The following is a 20365-nucleotide window of genomic DNA, read 5'->3' on the forward strand; positions in this document are numbered from 1 at the left end:
ATCCTTGGCCTCTTTTCCCTTAATGGCAAAGCCATGAACTAGCAGCCGATGCCACTTCCTTCCCTGCCAGCGCCCTCCCCCGCCCGACCCCGCTTCTCCTCAGACTGGGAGGGAGGCGGCGGCCCGCGGGGCGGCTGCTTGGGCCGGACCCACCCAGGGCCCAGGAGCTGCCCGGAGAGCCGGGAACTGAGCCCCGTCCTCCGCCCTGCCCTGGACCCCAGGCCCGGCGCGCCCCGAGGGGCGAGGCCTGCGGACCACACTCCCGGAGACCCTGGCCGGAGCCCGCCCGGCCGTGGCTTGACTCTGGAAATCCCTCCCCGTACCCTGAAGCGGGCCTGGGAGGGAGACAGGGCTAGAGGAGGGTCTCGCCTCTCCGAGGGATGGAGGGGATGGAGGAGGAGGCGGCGGCGGCGGCCAAATCTGCCGGCGGCAGCCCTCAGTGAGTATGGAGGAGGTGAGGCGCCGGGCATGCCGGGCGGGGGTGGCAGGGCCGCAGAGTGGCGAGCCCCAGCCGCTTGGGGACCAGGCCTCCCATGGTCACACAGCCGGAGAGGGTCGTGGGGGAGGCCCACCTTTCTCATCCATCTTCATTTTACTTGTCTAAGTTAGAGCAAACACAGTTACTGGACTCATAGAATCAGGCGGCTCAAAGCAGAACAACTTTCCCGATAAACTACCCCAATAGGAGGGTCTCATTCTTTTAAAGTCTCTGGAGATGGTGTATTACTGGAATGCTGGCTCCAGACTCTACACCGTCAAAAAGATTTTTTAAATCTAACTGAAATTGCTAATGTTACATTCCAACCCACTATCTTCTCATTTGGCGCCCTGGTAGCGCAGTGGTTAAGAAGAGCTTGGCTGCTAACCAAAAGGTTGGCAGTTGGAATCCACCAGCCGCTACTTGGAAACCCGAAGGGGCAGTTCTGGTCTGTCCTATAGGGTCGCTATGAGTCGGAATCAACTCGACAGCAAGGGGTATTTTCTTAACGGGTCCATAGAAAAGAGGAATAGGTGGCTGGGCTCCAGAGAGATACATGGTAAATTCTAGATCAACTAGTAGAGTAAATGATCTCTGTCTTAAAGATAGTCATTAAGCTTCACTGACTTAAAGCTGATGTGACATTTTAAATAGTATGTGTGTTTTGCTTTATAAAACACATGTATTCCTAAAAAGTAGTGTATAAATTGAATAGTAATAAATGATTATAGAGGGGCTTGCCATTTCAAAGAATTCCATGGTGAATCCTTAGTCAATTTATGAAATAATTAACTCTTAATCCGGCATTTATGTGAATATTGGCTTTTATACATGCAGTTTACTTCAAGTGGGACACGTGTAGACGTATGATGAGAGAATAGATACCAAGAAGTTGTGGCATGTATGTGTGCACATCAAAAGCTTCCTGAATACACCCTGTGCTCACTTTCCTTCCCTATCAAGACTTTAACATCAGCCATGCTGCTAATGAGCTGTGAAATGCTAGCAAATCACTTGACTCCTCTGGACAGAATATTCTCATCCACACCCGTGGGAGGTGGGTTTAAACATCCTTGTTTTGGAAGAACCCTGGGCCTGGAATGAGAAGCTTTGGGTTCCAAACTGGGCCTCCCCTTTAGCACCTGTGTGACATAATCCCTCTGAGCCTTAGTTTCTCCAACTGTAAAATGGAGATAATACCATCCTGGCAGAGTTGTATGAGGGTTATCTAAGAGAATGTGTTTGAAAACACTTGCAGATGCCTCAGGGGAGTTAGCCACTGATCCTGGCCACCCTTTAAGCACTGCCCCATGCTGTGGTCTTGTGACTTGGGCACTGGGGGCAGAGGTGAGCCTGGGATGTAGCACCTTCCAACACAGTCAGATGCTGCTTAGCATCTTCCTAAAGCCCATCATCCACACTGGCTCCCCTTGGAGAATGGCTATTAGTGAAAGTAGACTTCCTCCACTGAGACAACTCTTCAGCAAAGCAAGAGGCCAGGGACTGGGAAATCTGGCCGTAATTTTCATTTCGGTCCTAATATGGCATAGGGTTAGCTGTCATTTGAAGCTTCATTTTGCCCCATCTGTAAAATAGGAATAGGAAAACTAGAACACCACTCAGACTTGGAAGAAAAAAGTCAATAATTTGTACTGTCCACTGACTGGTACTTTTCAAAGTTCTTTCATGTTATCTGGAGGGCATCCCCTGTTCCGTCCTCCAAGTTATTCTCGTCTGAGCAGAGCTCAAGATCCAAGCACCTTGGAGGTCCAGGAGGTTGTTGGGGCTAGCACTAGGTTTCAGGAGCTCTCTGTTTTCTTCTCCAGAGGATCCAAGATAGCAAGCAAAACAGCCAGCCCCATGGAAGCGACAGCTATAGAGAGAAGTGGCCCCGAGCAGCAGCCAGATAATGGACACCTCCCGAGGCCCTGGCTTTGCCCTCCGGAAGACAGAACACCCAACTTGATAGCCCCTCAACCTCCCAGGGCAGGGAGGGTGCAGCTTCAAGGCCCCTCCATGCTGGAGTTCAAGGTGAGAGCCTTGAAGGAGAAGAGGACAGCGGACAAGCAGGGGGCGAGCCCTGGCCCCACCTCTCACGAGCGGCCATCCTCCAAGAAACTCAAATGCAGACGGGTCAAGGGAGGTGGAGAGCGGTCTCCCCTGCCAGATGCATTGGTGGTCTCCCGTGCTCAGAACCTGACAGATGGGCAAATGGACAGCAGCGTCAATGACAAGGAACCTGCCAGGAATGGGTACCCCAGACCCCCCAGGCTGCCTGCCCCTGGGCTGGAGTGCTGGAGTGGGAGGAGCCCGTGGCCTCCGGAAGCAGCATGGACCCTGCCTGACCATGAAAGAGGGCTGGTGCCAGGGCCTAGCTCTTTGCAAGAGAGCCCCATCCACAGAGCTGCTCCAAGCCGGCCTGGGGGCCCTGGGCCTTGTGACAAAATCACCCACATACCCAACCTGAGGCAGGGAAGGTCATCTCCCCTTCGAGACAATCTGGCCACAGGGGGAGACCTGGACAGCAGATCCCTGAGCTCTGAGGAGGGCTTTGTCCCCAGGACACCCCTGCTGGGGGGGCTCTGGAAAGCTGAAGACCTGGGGGCCCTGGCCACTAGGGGCAGTGCTTTGTCCCTGTCTGAGCGGGTGGAGAGGAACCGCCTTCTGCTGCAGGAGATGCTGAGTGTCTCAGGGCAGGGCCCCCCGAAGGCCGGGATCCTGGCCTGGACTCCATCCTGGGACCGAGCTGCACCAGGTGAGACTTGCTCTGGGGTCTAGGTGGCAAAGAGGGAGAGGGAGGGAGAGGAGGGAGGAGTCCAGAAGGAGGAAAACGGGAAGGGGTGCCTAGGCAGAGGGAGCAGGAAAGGAGGGAGAGCGCAGTTGACTGTCATCAAAATCATCAGAATGTCTTCTTATTCTTGGTTTTGACATAGATTCTTTACCACCTCACAGGCAGCCCTGGCTGCTGAAGACCCCCACGTCCACCCAGACTAATGGGAGGCCACCCTCTGTGCTTGGATATGGGGGCTACCATGACTTCTTCCTGTGGCTTGTAGCCCTCTCCACAGTGGCTTTTGCACCTCCTCTCCGATGGCATGCCCTCACCCCCAGGGGACCTCATTGCCCTCTCGGGCTGGGGCAAGCAACAGGAGCCTCTCCCCACAAAGAAGTCAAATGTCCTGTCAACTGGGCTGAGTTCAGCCAGTCACACTACTCAGATGTACAAGTGCTCATACCTAGGAAGATAGCCTCTTTCCCTTCCTTCCTCCCCATTCCAAAAGCTCATTCCTCACCCCACGCCTGAGAGGCCCCGGGTGGTCCTGTCAGCCCTGGCAATGTCCACCAGAGGTCACTGTGACAGTCTCTGCTTCTACTTCTCTGGCTGAGACACAGCAGGGGCTCTGATTTTTCTTTGGGGTAAATTGCTTCTGGAGAAAATGCTCTCAGTATTCATTACATGGAGCTGAGAGCCCAGCTTCTGGCTCTGCCCTGACCTCAGCTTCTGTCCTGGGCCCTAGAGCGACCAGCGGGGGACGTGGACTGGGACTCAGGCAGCTCCCTGCAGGACTCAGATCAGAAAAGGTAAGAGCTCAGAGCACACATTTCTCTCCCTTCTTCCTCCTTGTCTTCTCTATTGACACAGTGCCAGAAAAGCAGGAGACCTCTTGAAAGCAAAGGGGACAGCAGACCAGTGGGCCGTGGGCCACTGTTGGTGGTCATCCCTGAGACTGCAGAAGAGGCTCACATGACCCCCAGTATCTCAGACTAGTTCCTATCTGTTGCCTTGAGCAAAGCCGCTGGGGTAGAGAAGTATAGTGCAAGGCAGAGTGCACACGAGTTTGGGGAAACAGACTACTTGCTGTGTCCTTGGGGGTCATTTTCCCTGCCCAGGCCTTTGTTGTATCTTTAAAGCGGAGGAAAGTGTCTTTCTGCTTTATTTCACGGCAACCTGTGGCTGCTAACCAAAAGGTCAGCACCTCAAATCTACCATCTGCTCCTTGGAAGCCCTATGGGGCAGTTCTACAGTGTCCTATAGGGTCACTAGACTGCAAGGGGGTTTTATTGTGAGGCTAAAATGAGATAATGAATATGTGAAAGTTCTTAGGGAGAGTATATAAAGGCAAAGCTTTACTCCAATTTCTTTACCAATCAAGAGAATGTAAAGGATTTCATCTCCTGAGCTAGAGGGAAGGAGCCCTAGTGGCACAGTGGTTAAGCACTTGGCTGCTAACTGAAAGGCTGGCAGTTCAAACTACCAGCTGCTCCAAGGGAGAAGGATGTGGCAATCAGCTTCTATAAAGATTACAGCCTGGAAACCCTATGGGACAGTTCTACTCTGTCCTATAGGGTCACTATGAGTCAGAATTGACTTGATGGCAATGAGTTTGTTTTGGTTTGAGTTGGAGGGATAGTCCTCCACCCTCACAACGATATCCCACAGACTTTGTTCTACCCTCCCTCGTAATGATTTGGGGAGACTGGACATATTGGGGTGGGGGGGAGTGGGAGTGAGGCCACCTGTCCTGACATCGTCAGTGTCTTGAGCCATTAGGGTGAGGAGGAATAGGCTCACGGGTGGGGGTGAGGGCCATCTATGACCTGAGCCTCCGCTGGGGCCTGCCCAGAGGTAGGCCTTGGCCTCAGTCTTTGCCATGCTCTTGGCACATAAAGCTCTGAGAGGTCAAAGGAGGTCACAGAGCTGGAGCGGTCCTAATTTCCCCAGCTGTATGGTCATGTTGCCCTCCTCAGGGTCTCGTGGTTTCTGCTGAGGGCAGAAGTCAGCATGTTGCTTCTCCTTTATCAGGCTGCCCCCTGCGTAAATTCCACTCCATTTGGTGTACCTTTTGGAAGACACTGACAGGGTGCCCTAGTCCTGCACCCTGCTTTAATTAAGCAGGTGCCCCAGGTGCAGGCGATTCAGCATCTGTTCTGCTACTTACTGTCCTTTTCAGCAGCTGTGGCCAAGGCCCTGTAGGGAGAAGGATGTTGGCTCCTTCCTTCCCTCATTATTTATAATTTGGAATCATGGTTGCCTCCCCTTCTGCCAGGTGTCTCTTCTCCCGCCTCCACAGCTAGTGTTTTCAGCTTCTTGCCATGTCCCCACTAGCCTTGCCCCAGTGTTGAGGAGTGTGAGAAGAGAACTGTGGTCCTCAACAATACTGCTCCCCTCTCTGCCTTCACATCTCTTCTCCGCCTTCTTCCCTTGTGGAGAAGGAGAAGGTTTGGGCAGACGCACCTTGTGTCCTGAAGCTGTTCCTCCCCAAGCAAGGCCCAGCAGGAAGATGATGAGGCCCCTGGGGATTTTGTTCAGGGGCCACTATTGAAAGGAGAAGCCAAAGCATCTGACCCACGTGTTGGATAATGAGTAATAAAAACCACCCATTTTAAAACAGAACCTCAAATATGAGCATGGAGGGACTTTCCCTTAGTCCTGTGAGGAGATAGTATTTGTGTAGAATCCTCAGTGCCCAGACTGGTGTTTCTGGACTACTGTTTAACCTGCCAGGTCATCTGTGGCCATCTGCATCATTTTAGGGTTTGGGTAAGATATGTGCGCATGTGTATGATATGTAGATGTGTGTGTATGATATGTGTGTATCTGATGGGTGAATGTGTGTGTGTGTGTGTAGGGGGAGGAGAGGAAAAAAGAGAAAAGCTGCTGTAGTGAGCTTTAGGACCCTGTTCAAAGACTGTTAACAAAATGTCCCCCATAGAATGCCCAGCAGACCAGGGCATAGAGTTGGAGTGGGGAAAACTTTGTCCTCTCGTTTGCTAGGATAGTCATTCAGAGTGCCCCGTTGGTCTCTACTGGTGATCTACAGTCAGGTCCTTGCTGAGTAGACACCCAAGCTGAAGGATATTGATGGGGCTCTTCATTTGGTTTCTATTCCTGAGTCTCCTGGGCAGATATTAAAGTGGTCCCTAAGACACTGTAGGGTACCATCTCTCCTCTAAGTGGGATGGCCTGATTGATATATAGCTGAACTTCCCAAGAGACCTTTGAAAAAGACATACTTCCCTCACTCTGTGCCCTGGGAGTGCCACGCAGGACCAGAGTCCTGGGGCTTAGCATCCACACTGAAGGACCTTGGGCAGAGGAGCATTCTGAGGCTGTGGTTGACCATGGTAATGGCCAGCCTGAGGGGGTCCCAGGACACCAGTCAGGACATCCTGATAGGGTTAAGAGGCAGGGTCTCATTCCTGGGCCAGTGGACCCCTCAGATCTCAGGTCTTGAGAAATAATTTGTCCAACTTCACAGTCAGTCAAGTTTAGCATCAGTTCAGCTCAGTGTTGCAATCAAATAACCATTATGACCAAGTTAACCCAATATGTATTTAGTTATGTCCATAATTGTTACTGCTTTGTTTGGTAATAAGACAAGAAGCTCATGAAATGACAGTGATTGCAGGGCCCAAGAGTATAGTCAGGGCTGTGGGGCTGGCCTTGCTTATGATGGAGTAGTCACAGGGAGAAAGAGTCCCGATGGCACGATGATTAAGCAGTTGGCTGCTAACCAAAAGGTTGGCAGTTTGAACCTACCCAGCAGCTCCTTGGGAAAAAGACCTGGCAATCTGCTTCTGTAAAGATTACAGCCTAGAAAGTCCTATGGAGCTGTTCTACTTTTCACATGGGGTCACTATCAATTGACAGCACCTAACAACAACAATAGTCATAGGGAGAGTTGGCCAAGTGGGCCATGAGATACCCAAGATGCCGAGGGAACACCAGAAATGACCCAAGACCTTAAATGCCAAGGGTCAAATGTGGAAAAGACCTCCATCCTCCTGACCCCAGGGTTATCGAAAGAGAAAGCTTGGTCCTAGAGGACCAGAACAGCCCAATGGCTAGGTTTTCTCTCCATGAGATCATGCCAGCAGCTGCCATATTCAGGCTCTAATTGTGTCCCAGATACGTGCTAAGTGCTGTATCTGCATTCTCATTTTATCCTCATAACAATCCCACAGATGAAGAAACAGACCTCCCTGAGGAGAAGTTAAGTGACTTGCCCAGGGTCATACAGCTATTAAGTGTTGGAGCCAAGATTTGGGCTCAGAGCTGCTTAGCTCCAAAGTCTGTGCTCAACCATTATGTGGCAATGCCACACACTGTCCTCTTTATGCCCCACAGAGCCATCCCTTGGTTTAGGAGTCTAAAGGTCTTCTACCTCCCCCAGCCAAGACTGTTCCCAGGTGTAAGCAAAGAAGGGTGTATCGTGGGCTCCAAGGGATAAGCTCATTTCCCTCCTCAGTCACTGTTGAGGTGGATTCAGGAAATGGGATTTTGGTTTGAGGGGAGAGAATGGGGTGAACGGTAAGAGCCTCAGAGAGCACAACTGGGGGTTGTGGGTTATAGTAGTTTCTAGGGCTGCTGTAACAAAATATCACAGTGTGGGTGGCTTTAAAGAACAGAAATATATTGTCTCACAGTTCTGGAGACTAGAAGTCCAAATCAGAGTGTTGGCCATGTTGGTTTCTCCTGAAGGCTCCAAGAGAAAAACCGTTCCATGTCTCTCTCCTATCTTCTGCTTGCTCCCGGCAATCCTTGCTGTTCCTTGGCTTGCAGCTACATCTGCCTCTGTCATCACACGGCCATCCTTCCCCTGTCCATATCTGTCTCCATGTCCCTTCTCTTATAAGACACCCCTCAGATAGGATTAGGACCCACCCCAATCCAGTATAATCTCATGTTAACTGATAACACCTTCAAAGACTATATTTCCAAACAAGGTCACGTTCACAGGTACAGGAGGTAGGACTTCAGCCTATCTTGGGGGGCAGGGGTGGGGGGATGGGGACACAATTCAATCCATAACTGTGCTGGAGGTGACTTTGTTCATAGGCCATGTCTGGTAACTGGACTCTTTAGAGATAGGAGAGGGGAGAAAAGAAGCGGGCGCTGTTCTCAGAGCTGTCCCACTCAAGGTTGTCCCCTCACTCCTGTCCAGATTCTCCACCCACCCTGGGGCTCTGGATTTTCCTCTCTGTGAAATGGCCATGCCCAACTCAACCTCCTTCCTCCCTTGAGGCTCCGAGAGAGCGTATCAGGATTATAAATGGCTTTGGGATCCAAAATTAATCCAGCATGAGATAAAAGTATGTGAAAACAGAAGAGCAGCAGCAGTCAATACAATTCTGACACCAGGCCCAGCTCCAAAAGGAAGCTGGACGTGCAACAAGTACTCGATGTCAGGCTGCTGTGGGTGCCGGGGCAGCCCCAGTGAGGCCCCAGGACTTTTCTTTGGCAGTCTTGTGTAAGAGCCAGTGTTGCATGATCCAAGCCTACTTTATTCAAGTCAGAACCTCCTGTGTGATCTTGGGGGCCCCCGATCCTGAAGTGTGTCTGCAGGGACTTTGATTATTAGTTTGCCGTGGGAAAAATGAGGAGGACAGGGTCTCTGGGGTTTTGTTACAGCCATGCTATAGTGTGAAGGAAGCTCGGATTTCCTAGATCATTCGTTTTCTTCTCCTGCCTGTGGTGGAATCATGCCCATTTATAGATACAGAAGTCGAGGCCCAGTCACTAGTGTGCCCATAAGGCCCTGTGCACAGCCCTTTAGGAAGCTGGGTTACGTATTCATGACAAGAGAGGGAGTAGGGAGCCAGCCACAGCAGGCCAGACTTTGGTGGGCCCCAATTTTCAGCAGTGATTGCTGGCCGTCCCTGGGTGGTGCAAACGGTTAACATGCTCAACTACTAACCGAAAGTTTGGAGGTTTGAGTCCCCTCATCTGGTGGAGAAGGAAGAATCCCAACATTGAACCCCTACCACAAAGCAAGCCCTGCCTGGAACTTTCAGATACACTGTCTCATGCCTGGAGCCCTGGTGGCACAGTGGTTAAGAGCTTAGCTGCTAACCTCAAGGTCGGCAGTTCGAATCCACCAGCCGCTCCTCGGAAACCCAATGGGGCAGTTCTACTCTGTACTATAGGGTCGCTATGAGTTGGAGCCAATTCAGCGATGGATTTGGTTTCAAGTTTTGGTCTCATGCCATGTAATTGTCTCTCTCACATACACACCACACACCAAAATCTCATTGTGGTCCCAATCCTTGTGAACAAAAGGGCTCGAAAAAGTTAATTTGCCCAAAATCATTCACCTGGTGGGGAGAGGGGCTAAAATTCAAGACATGGAACCCCTCCGTCCCTGCTCCCCTCCCCGAGTTGAGCAGGTCACTGTACCCCCATCTGGGAGGGTGCCTTGGACACCTGCCTCTGCACAGGACCACCCAGGTCCCTCAGGCTGAGGCCAGGGAGCGCTGGCCACAGGGACAGCCCACAGCCTCCCTCTGGAACTCAGCAGGGACCCAGCGTCTCTGCTCTCCCGAGAAAGAGGCCATTGTCTTAGGAGAGCTCTGCACACCTCCGCCCAGATCCTTTTTAAAAATTTGCTTTCTTGAGGAAGCTCTGCTGAGAGACTCGTTGCCATCAAGTGGATTCAATTCTGAATCACAGTGACCCTACAGGACAGAGGAGAGCTGCCCCATAGTGTTTCCCAGGAGCGGCTGGTGGATTTGAACTGCTGACCTTTTGGTTAGCAGCTGAGCTCTTAACCACTTCACCACCAGGGCTGCTCTGCTAAGAGAGGGCCTGTTTATTGTCTTGGCATCAGTGTCCCTGTTATCAAGTCGCCTTATGCGGCTCCCCATTCTGCGGTGACTGATTTTAAGGCAATTGCCTTTTCTGTGGAGCACTGTCAAAGGCATTTGAAAGTCTAGAGCAAAACCGCCAGTCTCTCTCTAGCTACAAGATGGTTTATCACTTCCAAACACCCACTATGGTACTTAGGCACAGCTTCCCTTTCCTGGGAGTCTCTCGGTGGTGCAAACAGTTAATGTACTCGGCTGCTAACGTTAAGTTAGAGGTTTGAGTCCGCCCAGAGGGGCTTCAGAAGAAAAACTTGTCAATCTACTTCTGAAAAAAATCAGCTGTTAAAAACCCTATGGAGCACAGTTCTACTCTGACACACATGGGGTTACCGTGAGTCCGAGTCAGCTTGATGGCATTTAGTTTTGGTTCCCATTGCAGACCACAAGGTGATCTTGGCAGATGATTTTAGTTAATGTTCAGGGATTCCATCCTTCCCTTTGTAAGTGAGTTAACAAAAACTGATGATGATAAAAATAATATAAGAGTGTATAGTGATAATAGTAACAATGAAGGTTAACATTTATTGAATCATACCAAATGGCCAGCTCCATGCTAAGCTCTTAAAGGGTATCAATCTCACTCATCTTTAAGGAAAACTGAGCCCTTATTTAGCAGATGTGGAAACTGAGGCTTAGCCCCTAAGTTACCTGTCCAGGATGCCACAGCTACTAAGTGGCAGTTCAGGGGGTTAGAACCCGGGTAGGCAGCCCCCAAACCATGCTTTAAACCACTGCTCTAGCCTTGCCTTGTCAGTGCCCTGGACTCCTTGGTATAAGACTTGTAGGCAACCAAGCATCAAAGTGCATCAAAGACAAGGTCCCTGCCCTCATAGAGCACATGATCCGGAATCAATTCTGGCATACCTTTTCCTCAAGTTCTCACTAGGGAAACTGCACAGTGTCAGAGAAGCTCTTTGCTTGGTCATCAAAAAGCTTTATAATAAATAGAAATGGAACAAATGCTAAGCCAAAGGGTTTATGTATTCATTGTTGTTGTTAGGTGCTGTCACGTCGATTTCACTCAGAGTGACCCCATGTGACAGAGTAGAACTGCTCCATATGGTTTTCTTGGCTGTAATCTTTACAGGAGTAGAATGCCAGGTCTTTCTCCTGGTGAGCTGCTGGGTGACTTCTAATTGCCAACCTTTTGGTCAGCAGCTGAGCGCTTAACCAGTGTAGCACCAGGGCTCCTTTTTAGTGTACACTATATGTTTTCCCCCTTACCTGCTGCGTTCAGGAATCTGGGAGATGTCACATCACTTTACGTTCGAAAATGTTTCCCTGACTCATGCACCTGAGAAGAAGGGGTTAAACCCAGGCTTGCTGGCACTATTATTCTAATCCAGGATTATGATGACTGCAGAGAGAGGCCACTCTGTCCGCTTGACCTCCCTGGCTAGTTGAGAAATGGTGGTTCTTCTGAGGAAGATCCGGACCTGCCTGGTGGTGAGAGCTTAGCCAGGGCTTAGCCCGTCCGTGTCCTCCCACCAGGAAACTGGCTCAGATGGAGAGACGAGAAGGGGAGGGGACCACACACTGCCCTTTGTCCTTGTGAAGGATGCCATGGTCGGAGGGCCGAGGGAAGAGCCAGGGTACTCCCGTGGAACTGTAGTTTCCCTCCAGAATTCACTCTTTGTAGGTTTTGTTGCTCCTCCAGGGACAAACAGCTTTGGTGTGAACCCCCAAGTGAGATGACCTCAGGACCCCCACTCCGCTCTGGCACACCAGGCTGCTTAGCTAAAGACCCAGACTCAGAGTACTAATGTGAATCCTCTCCCCATCCAACTCCTACAGTTTACAGATGGGGAAATTGAGGCCCAAGGAAGAAAATCACTCAGCTGCCTTATCCCTGACCCTACCCACTGAGCTAATGGGCCCCAGATGTGCAGACTTTCAAGAGAGTGGCAAAAGCTGTCTATCCTTAGGTGGAAAATTGCTTCTGCCTTGGCCTGGTCACCACTGACTGTCCTGATACTTCCAGGAAGTTCCCAGGGGAATTGTCAGAGCTGGGCTTGTGGGTTACAGTCCATAGGGGGAAGGGTTGGTAGAGGCCAGGGTCAGATTAGTCTGGAAAGTCTCCCTCAGGCGGAAGAGTGTGAGCCTGTCTGCCCAGGGTGGCTGGGTTCTCCTTGGGTGGCCTCCTTGGACCAGTACGTGGTGGTGTTGGAAGGAAGGAGGCGGGAAATTAGACTGGACAGGCTTAGCTTCCCACAACACTGTACCTGCTTGTGCCACCTTCCCTCTCCGGGGGAGTCGCCTGCTCCACTGCCCTGGGCTGCAATCTGTGAAGGTGGCTGCCACTCTCCTCCCCACTCAGTGTGTTACTGCACTGCTGCCTCCAAGCGCCATAAGAGCCCTGATTTTCTAATCAGCAGAGAAACCAGCTTTGGCTGCCAGGAACGGGAGCAGGGCAGCTGATGGAAAAAAATGTATATTAACAGCTCCAAGTGCAGGGAGCAGAAAGGAAATAGCAAAGTTGGAAAATGGCCTAAAAACCAGGGGGCAAGGCCGACCCTGGCAGCATCTGGCCAGCTGCCTGCAGGCCCTCCTGCCTGCCCACCAGGTTTTGTGACAAATGCCCTCTGACAGCCGGGGAGCCACAGCTGTCACCGGAAGGCTCAGAGTGAGCAGGCTGCCAGCCAGAGGCCCACGGCTGCAGGGGCGGCTCTCTGAGCTGGCACCCTCATTATCTCTGCTGTCGATCAGGAGCCCCAGGAGCACAGCTGCTCTCAGCAGCGTGCTGGAGGAGCTGCCTGCTCGGGAAGCTGTGCAGGGGGAGGTCTCTGCTGCTAAAGGAGGTTTCATGGGGTGGCAGGCCTGGAACTCACGTTCACATCACAGCAGTTCCAAAGCCTTGTTCCAAAGCCATGCCTGGGTCCCGCCAGGGTTCAGAGGCACAGATGGTGCCTTTATTCTAGCAGTTCTTTTTTTTTCCTCTGGCCCCAAAGCAGGGTTAGGTGCAAATAATGAGCACAAACAAACAAAAAAACCCATAGTCTGCCCAGAGCTTGGCCAAGGATGCCCCAAGGAGGCCTTCTTCCGGGAGGACTCAGGGTTGTGCCATTTTCTGTTCATGTCTGTGTTATCCAGGAAACTACCTGCTCCCGTTTCTTTTCTCTGGATGGCATATGGGAGAGGTAAGGGGTGGTGCAGGGTGGCTGCAGGTCTGAGATGTAGGCCTGGCTCAGCCTCTACCTGCCTGAGTTGTCTCTCTGTGGACCCTCCCCGGTGAGGACAGCTCAGCACACGTGACAGTGAGGACAGGGGCCTTTTGACCTGACTGGGGACAGCCACTGGGGCTACTGAACTCACATCAAAGAATGTGTCAGACCTCAGCCACAAACATCCTCCGCCTGCCAGGGCAGGAGCAGGGACGATGCAGGAGGCGGTGGGTCTGGCTGTCTTCTCCTCCAAGCTTTCAATTGATGTTCGACCTTGAGCTGTGTGTGAATGTTCCTCCCTGTTCTAGAACACACTCATCTGTCCTCGGCAGCCCGGCTGGGGAGACGGCGCTCCGCAGAGAAAAACGTCTTGTCAATGGGAGGCTGTGGGCTGCTGTGATTGCTGTGGCCGCGCTGGCTATATGTCATCTCTGGGAGACAGCTTGGAAAAAGGGCAGCTGTCACTTCCAGCAGCTCCTGACCAGCCAGGGGAGGCAGCACATCTGGTGTTGGGGGAGAGGGAGGGGTTAGGGCTGGTACAGGACCCTTATTGTTATGAAAATCAAGCCATTTGCTGACTTGGTCTGGATCCAGCTTAATTTCTCTCAACCCAGAGCCTGTGAGTCCTGAACTGATGCCTGGCAGGCTTGGATTAGGACTGAGGCAGAAAACATCAGGATTTATAAAAATGTCATTCCCTCAAATGACCAGACCAGTGATGAGCAAAGCCCCGATTCTTGAGTGTGGGGCGGAAGCTCAGGGTGGTGCGCACGTGTGTTTGAGTGGGTACGCATGTGGGTGTGGAGAGAGACAGCAGGAGAGAGTGGTGCGTGTAAAGGCCATCTGTCTGGGCACAGGCCCAGCTCAACCACCCCAGGTCCTCTCCTCCCTCCTCCTCCCAGACAGCTCCTGCTATCTGCCCAGGGCAGGAACAATAGAATAATCTGGAGGCTTTCCCACCCTTTTCTAAATTCTCCTGGGCTCTCTGTCTCCAGCCCCAGAGCAGATGTCCACCCCTGCCCAGAGCCGCTGGGGGCATTTTCCAGGCCCCGGGCCCTGCTGGGGCAGCCTGTAGGTGCTGGAGAAGGAAGGCTGCACGTTCAGGGCTTTCTGTGGCAGAGCCAGAGCTCAACACTGGGAAAGCCCTCCTAATCCGTGTTATTTTCTTCTAATCCCTCCTTGCCCGCTCTGGCCTGCGTGCCACCCTGCAGGACCTTTGGTCCCAAGCCGGAGCCTGGGCTGAGCCCCAGGGAAGAGGAAGCCAAGCATCTGCTGCAGCACGCCCGCATGAAAGCCAGGACCCGGCCCCTCCGGGCCAGCCATGACATCATGCCCACCATTGCCCCAGGCAGCCGGTGAGTTGGGGCCGAGCCAGGCCAGCCTGGGAGGACTGTGGCCAGGCAGGGTCAGGGGGAGATGACACTCACACCTCCCTTCTGCAGGTTTTTTCCCCCATGTCAGGCACCTGCTTTAATTCATTTAGTCAGTCAACACACCATTACTGAGGGCCTGCTGAGTGCCAGGCACCATGCTAGATATTGGGGACACAAAGATGGATGAGCTCCCTGGGGGATGGACGTCACAGTTTCCAGGAAGAAAGACAGGCAAACAGATTGATACAATTGTGTTGACTCTGCTGTAGTAGAAGGAGCCTTGGTGGCCCAACAGTTAAGTGTTTGGCTGCTAACTGAAAGGTCGAACCCACCGGCAGCTCCATAGGAGAAAAGACCTGGAGATCTGCTCCATAAAAACTACAGCCTAGGAGACCCTATGGGGTAGTTCTACTCTGTCATACAGTATTGCTATGAGTTGGAGTTGATTCGACGGCACGCAACAGCAACAACATGCTGTAACAGGGGAAGCATGTGCGAGAAACCTGTAACTCTGCCTGCAGAGGACAGGCAAGGCTCTCCAGGGGCAGTGCCCTCTGTGTCGGGGCTTGAAGCAGATGTACGTATTCACTGGGCAGATAGGCAGACAGGGAGGCAGAGGGAGCAGCCTGGGGTAGAACCATGAGCAGGACACAGTGCTTAGGAGTTCAGCCAGGCTAGAGCATGAGGACATGCCAGAGTGCGTGGCGCAAAGGCTAGAGAGCTCAGCAGTGGCCACCATGGGGACCTCCAGGCCTGCTGAGCAATTTAATTGCTTCCCGTAATAGATTGGGAGCCACTGACGGATTTTAAGCAGATGAGTAGCATGATCATATATGCATTTCAGTACAGCCGTTCTGGCTGCAGGGACGTGCTAGGCAGTAAGGAGGCTGCTGCCATGGTCCTGGTGAGGTGTGATGAGGCCTGAACCAAGCAGATGGGGACAAGGGGAGGCAGGTGTGCAGACAAGTGATTCCCAAGAGCTGGAGGCAACCAGGCTTAATGAAGCAGCATAGAAGTGGTTAAGACTCTAGAACCAGACCACCAAAGTCTGAATTCTGGTTCTGACACTTATTAGCTGTGTGCCTTTGAGGGAGTCTCTGTGCCTCAGTTTCCTCATCTGCAAAATGGGAATTATAGTCATGCCTGTCTTATAGGGTTGTTGTGAGGGTTATATGAATTAATATACGTAGTGTTTAAAACGGCATCTGGCACGTTGTTGTTAGGTGCTATCAAGTCCAGTTCAACTCAGAGAGATGCCACGTGTTACAGAGTGGAACTGCCCCACAGGGTTTTCTTGGCTGTAATCTTTACAGAAGCAGATCACCCGCAGAGCTGCTGGGTGAGTTTGAACTGCCAACCTTTCACTTAACAGCCGAGTACTTAACCATTTGCACCACCAGGGCTCTTTATCTGGCACATAGTGAGTGCTGTATGACTGATAGCTCTTACTATTAATCATTTAATTTACTGGATGTGGGAGGCATGAGAAAGGGAAGCATCCAGAAAGGAGCCCAGGGTTCTGACCTGGTCTCTGGATGTTTGGTGGGGCCTTAGCCAAGGGGCAAAGCCTAGGTGTAGGGTCAGACTTGGAGGGGACATTGCGACTGTCCCCCACAGAGCACCCACTGGAGATGCTCATAAGCATTTGGATACAGGAACTGTAAAGGAGGAGAGAGGTCAGAGCTGCAGATTTGACGATGTGGGAGCCAAAGGCAAGGGTGAACTCATAAGGGATGAAGAGATGGGAAAAGAACAAGTTCAAGGACATACAGAGCAGCGTGTCACATACATGACTGATCCTCTGAGTGACACTTCCTGTTCCCATCATCATGCCTGTCCTGTGAATGGTGTCCCCTATGGAACCAGTCATACGTGGAGTTTTCCACCACAGTGCACCTTGGCCTGAGACGATGCTGCCAGGCCATGCCAAATCACACCAGGCCCAAGCAGGACCATCTCTTCACCTGACAAGGTCTGTGGCTTCACTGGCACAGTAAGCATGTTGGATTTGCCTGTTTGCATCACCACATGGCACTAGAGGGAGTGAGGATTCTTTGTGGAACTGGACTACATGTTCTTTTTTCTTTATTATTGTTGTAAAATATATATATAACACAACATGTGCCAGTTCAACATTTTTCAGGTGTACAATTTAGTGATGTCAATTACATCGATCATACTGTGCAACCACCACCTGTAATCATTGCCAAATTTCTCATTGGAACACGTGTTCTCGATGGTGGATGTTGAGCCTGCTCATTAGAGGTGAGGACCTTTACAGAACAACTGAGATAACTCCCTCATAGCAGAGACAAAGGTTGCCACTGGGCAGCATCCTTTACGAGAGGGGCCCGGGAGACCCTAAATCCTGTCAAAAGGTGCCAAGCAGACTACCCTCGCTTTCATTTCCACATGTTGTGCCTTGTTTCTCCCTCTGGCTAGAGGACGCTCGTTGGGAATGGACATGGCCTCTTGGAGGCATTGTAACTATTCTTCCCCACATACGTATATGGGGCCAGAAACCTCGGACTTCCAAGGAACTTTCCTGTTCTGCTTTGTACAGGTACATTGGTTGGCTGGGTAGCCTCAAGGCCAGACTGTCTACAAGAGACCTTTATTGTGTAAATGTACTCTTGGATCATTTCCTCTTCCCCAGATCACTTCAGCAGCTCACAAGGACCCCAAGCACTACTTTAAAGTAGGTTCCCTTTTGCCAGGCTGTCTTCTTTTGTAGAAATGCTATAGAAATGCAAGGTGACCCACTTTAGCAGCTGCTGTGTCCAGAAAAGAATTACTAGAACTTGGCAGCACTGCTGAAACCTCAGAGGGTATAGCTGAAAAATCAAAGCCAGACGGTTGCTGCAGATGCTTCTAAAGGTTACGTTCCGTCACATCACCCTGGAGGTCCGTGCTGTGTTAACATGATGATGCCACACAGGCCCTGGGCCTCAGTAAGATGCAGCAGGCCCCAGCTCCCTGCCCAGATGGATCACTCCTTCCAAAGAGGAGCTTGGTGAAAGATGATGGAAGAGGAAGGGCTGGCAGAGCAGTCTCTGGAAGGCCTTCTTTAACTTAGGTCTGGCTGGAGGTGGCTGGGGCAAGCCTGAACAGATGGGGCTTTTCCAGAATGTGAGAAGGTCACTTAGCAGTAGCTGCATTTTCTGAAAGCAAATCAAAGTAGAAATTGAACAGAGCCTGGAAGCACAAGCTCCTGCCATTTTGGGACTAGGCACACCTAGGTTGCTGTTACTGGTCCCAAGAAGGCAGAACACAGCTACAGTATGCAGGGGTGACATCTGGGAGGGTGACACCTGAGTTTTTGTCCTGTGGCAGATAGTGGATGTGTTCAGACCCTATACAGCTTGCATATCTCACATGGATTGTGCGGTTAGGACTGCATTCTTGTAGAAAGTGGGACTTTAGAAAGGGGACTCCCCATGAAGGCCATACAATTCCAGGACTACAGCAGAGCTTCTGAGCTCAGCCCAAAATGCTTTCCAAGAGGAATGATTGCTGAGGCGTCTGCTGTGGCCTCATCTTGATGAGCTTGGCAGGAATGGGGTCGGCTTGCTGCTTAAGTGCCTATTCACTCTGCACTTGTCTCCAAAGTCCTCACCCTCCCTTTAGGCATTGTTCCCAGCACAGCCGGTGGACGCCTCCGGGTTTAAGTAATTGGGTTGAAGACACCTTATGTGATTAAGCTCTCCTTTCATTTCATCTTTTAAAACAAAAATTCTGTTTCAACTTTTAAGTGAATTTTAAGGATGGTTCAATTCACCATGTTGTATGTAAAAGTTCTGGTCAGTGAGGTGGCTAATGGGACCTGGACCCCCTTATTAGGTTAGGAATGTCCTGCCCTTAAAGCTGGGCTTCATTTTTCTCCAGAACATGCCAACCCACATCCTGTGAGCAGAGCAGGGTAGCACCCTCTGGGGCCTGCGTAGGGGTTGTTGTGTCTAAGCTGATGAAACTGAAACTCCAAGTGGCATTTCCTGTGTGGGGTTGGCCTGGCTGGTGAGGGCATCTTGCCTGGAAGGTGAGGGCAGAGTTTCTGCTCATTGGGGTCCTCCTGTTTCTGTGGAGCAAGGTGATGCTGTGTCGCTGGCTAGACTTTCCTTTGCTTGGGCTACTGGAGGGGCAGGAGTGCTTCTGGAAGACTGATCCGTGGACTCCACATATACAGTGATACTACAACATAGTGATGGTCCCACAAAACCTTCCTCAGACCCTGAAGGGCTAAAACAGATACAAGTGCGGGTGGGGGCCTAGAATCGTCATGTGGATTCTCAGGGGCAGGATCTTGAACTTCAGTGTTTCCCAGCAGAAACTGCCAACAGATAACTGTCACCACCACAGTTACAGAGAATCCTCCCCCATGACCATGTGGATGCAAACAGTGATACCCTGCACCGTCTTCACCAGCCAGCTGATCTCACTATAGTTCACATCTCTCAACTACAAATCCCCCTCTGAATGCAGGGCCACATTGTGGCTTCTGCGGGCCTTAGGAACTCTAGCCTTCATCGGTCTCTTCCTCCATAAAAAGTTAAAAATTGTATTTCAGTGACTACGTTGGTTTAAAGATGAATATGTTAATATTATATATTAAAATATTTTCTTTGACCTAAAAGTTTATTTTCTTCTGATTAAAAAAAAATTAAAACCTTTCCACAGGGTCCTTGTAAGTACTGCAGGGCTTCTCACTGTAGCTACTGTGCGTAATGGATACGCAGGTCTGTCTGAATGTGACTTGCAGAAAACAGGATGACTGACACCAAACTCTTCAATATTCCTCAAAGCAGCCCTTTTAAGTGCAAGATATGCGTAAATCCCAAAGCAGCGGAATTCACTGGCTTACTAGTAGTCCTTTTTTTAAAAAAATTCCTCCTGGAGCATTGTCTGTTGGGGGAAAACCACTGGAGTCAGGAGGAGTAGCAGATATGCAGGTCCCCGCTTGCCCTCATTCCAGGGCAGTGTAAACATCTCATAAACATCTAGTGCCATGCTCCAGCAGAGGCCCCGAGCGCTTGGACTGAGGCACTTTTTGTTGTTGTTGCTGAGAATATACACAGCAAAACATACATCAGTTCAACCATTTCTACATGTGCAGTTCAGTGGCATTAATTATATTCTTCGAGTTGTGCAGCCATTCTCACCCTCCTTTTCTAAGTTGTTCCTCCCCCATTAACATAAACTCACTGCCCGCCTAAGGTTCTTTTCTGATCTTTCGAGTTGCTGTTGTCACTTTGATCCCATATAGCTAGCTCTTAAAAGAGCATAATGTTCAAGGCAGACAGAGCCCTGGTGGCACAGTGGTTAAGAGCTTAGCTGCTAAACAAAAGTCTGGCAGTTCAAATCCAGAAGCCGGTCCTTGGAAACCCTATGGGGCAGTTCTCTGTGGCAGTTGTCCTCTGTCTATAGGGTCACTATGAGTCAAAATTCACTTGAGGTTTTAAGAACGGACTGAGGCACTTAAGCTGCCTGATTTTGGAAGCCCTCACACAAGGCATAGGAGACAAGGCAGTGTGAGTGGCAGGACCTTTGTAAAGAAGGCAGTGTTGATTTTCTTTAGTGCTGCACCTCAAGACCACGATGGGCTTGTGAGCTACTCTGGTTTGCTGCCTGACTCCCAGGAACCCGAACTGGGGTATCTCTGTGGGTTGTAGTGACTATGGAGCACTGGGAGACTGCACCCCAGGGTGACAGGG

The 20365-nt window shown here is 51.1% G+C and overlaps 1 protein-coding gene across 1 annotated transcript in view; it reads left to right on the forward strand.

Moving 5' to 3' along the window:
• Nucleotides 1-380: 380 nt before the first annotated feature.
• Nucleotides 381-20365, forward strand: part of KIAA1614 (KIAA1614 ortholog) — a 36871-nt gene continuing 16886 nt past the window's right edge. The window contains exons 1-4 of the mRNA XM_023728088.1: nucleotides 381-439; nucleotides 2305-3233; nucleotides 3997-4060; nucleotides 14496-14639. Coding sequence (XP_023583856.1) covers nucleotides 381-439; nucleotides 2305-3233; nucleotides 3997-4060; nucleotides 14496-14639 — 1196 coding nt within the window. The remainder of the gene's footprint in view (nucleotides 440-2304; nucleotides 3234-3996; nucleotides 4061-14495; nucleotides 14640-20365) is intronic.

This window comes from Trichechus manatus, unplaced genomic scaffold (assembly GCF_000243295.1).
Source record: "Trichechus manatus latirostris isolate Lorelei unplaced genomic scaffold, TriManLat1.0 scaffold00021, whole genome shotgun sequence".
Classification (NCBI taxonomy): domain Eukaryota; kingdom Metazoa; phylum Chordata; class Mammalia; order Sirenia; family Trichechidae; genus Trichechus; species Trichechus manatus.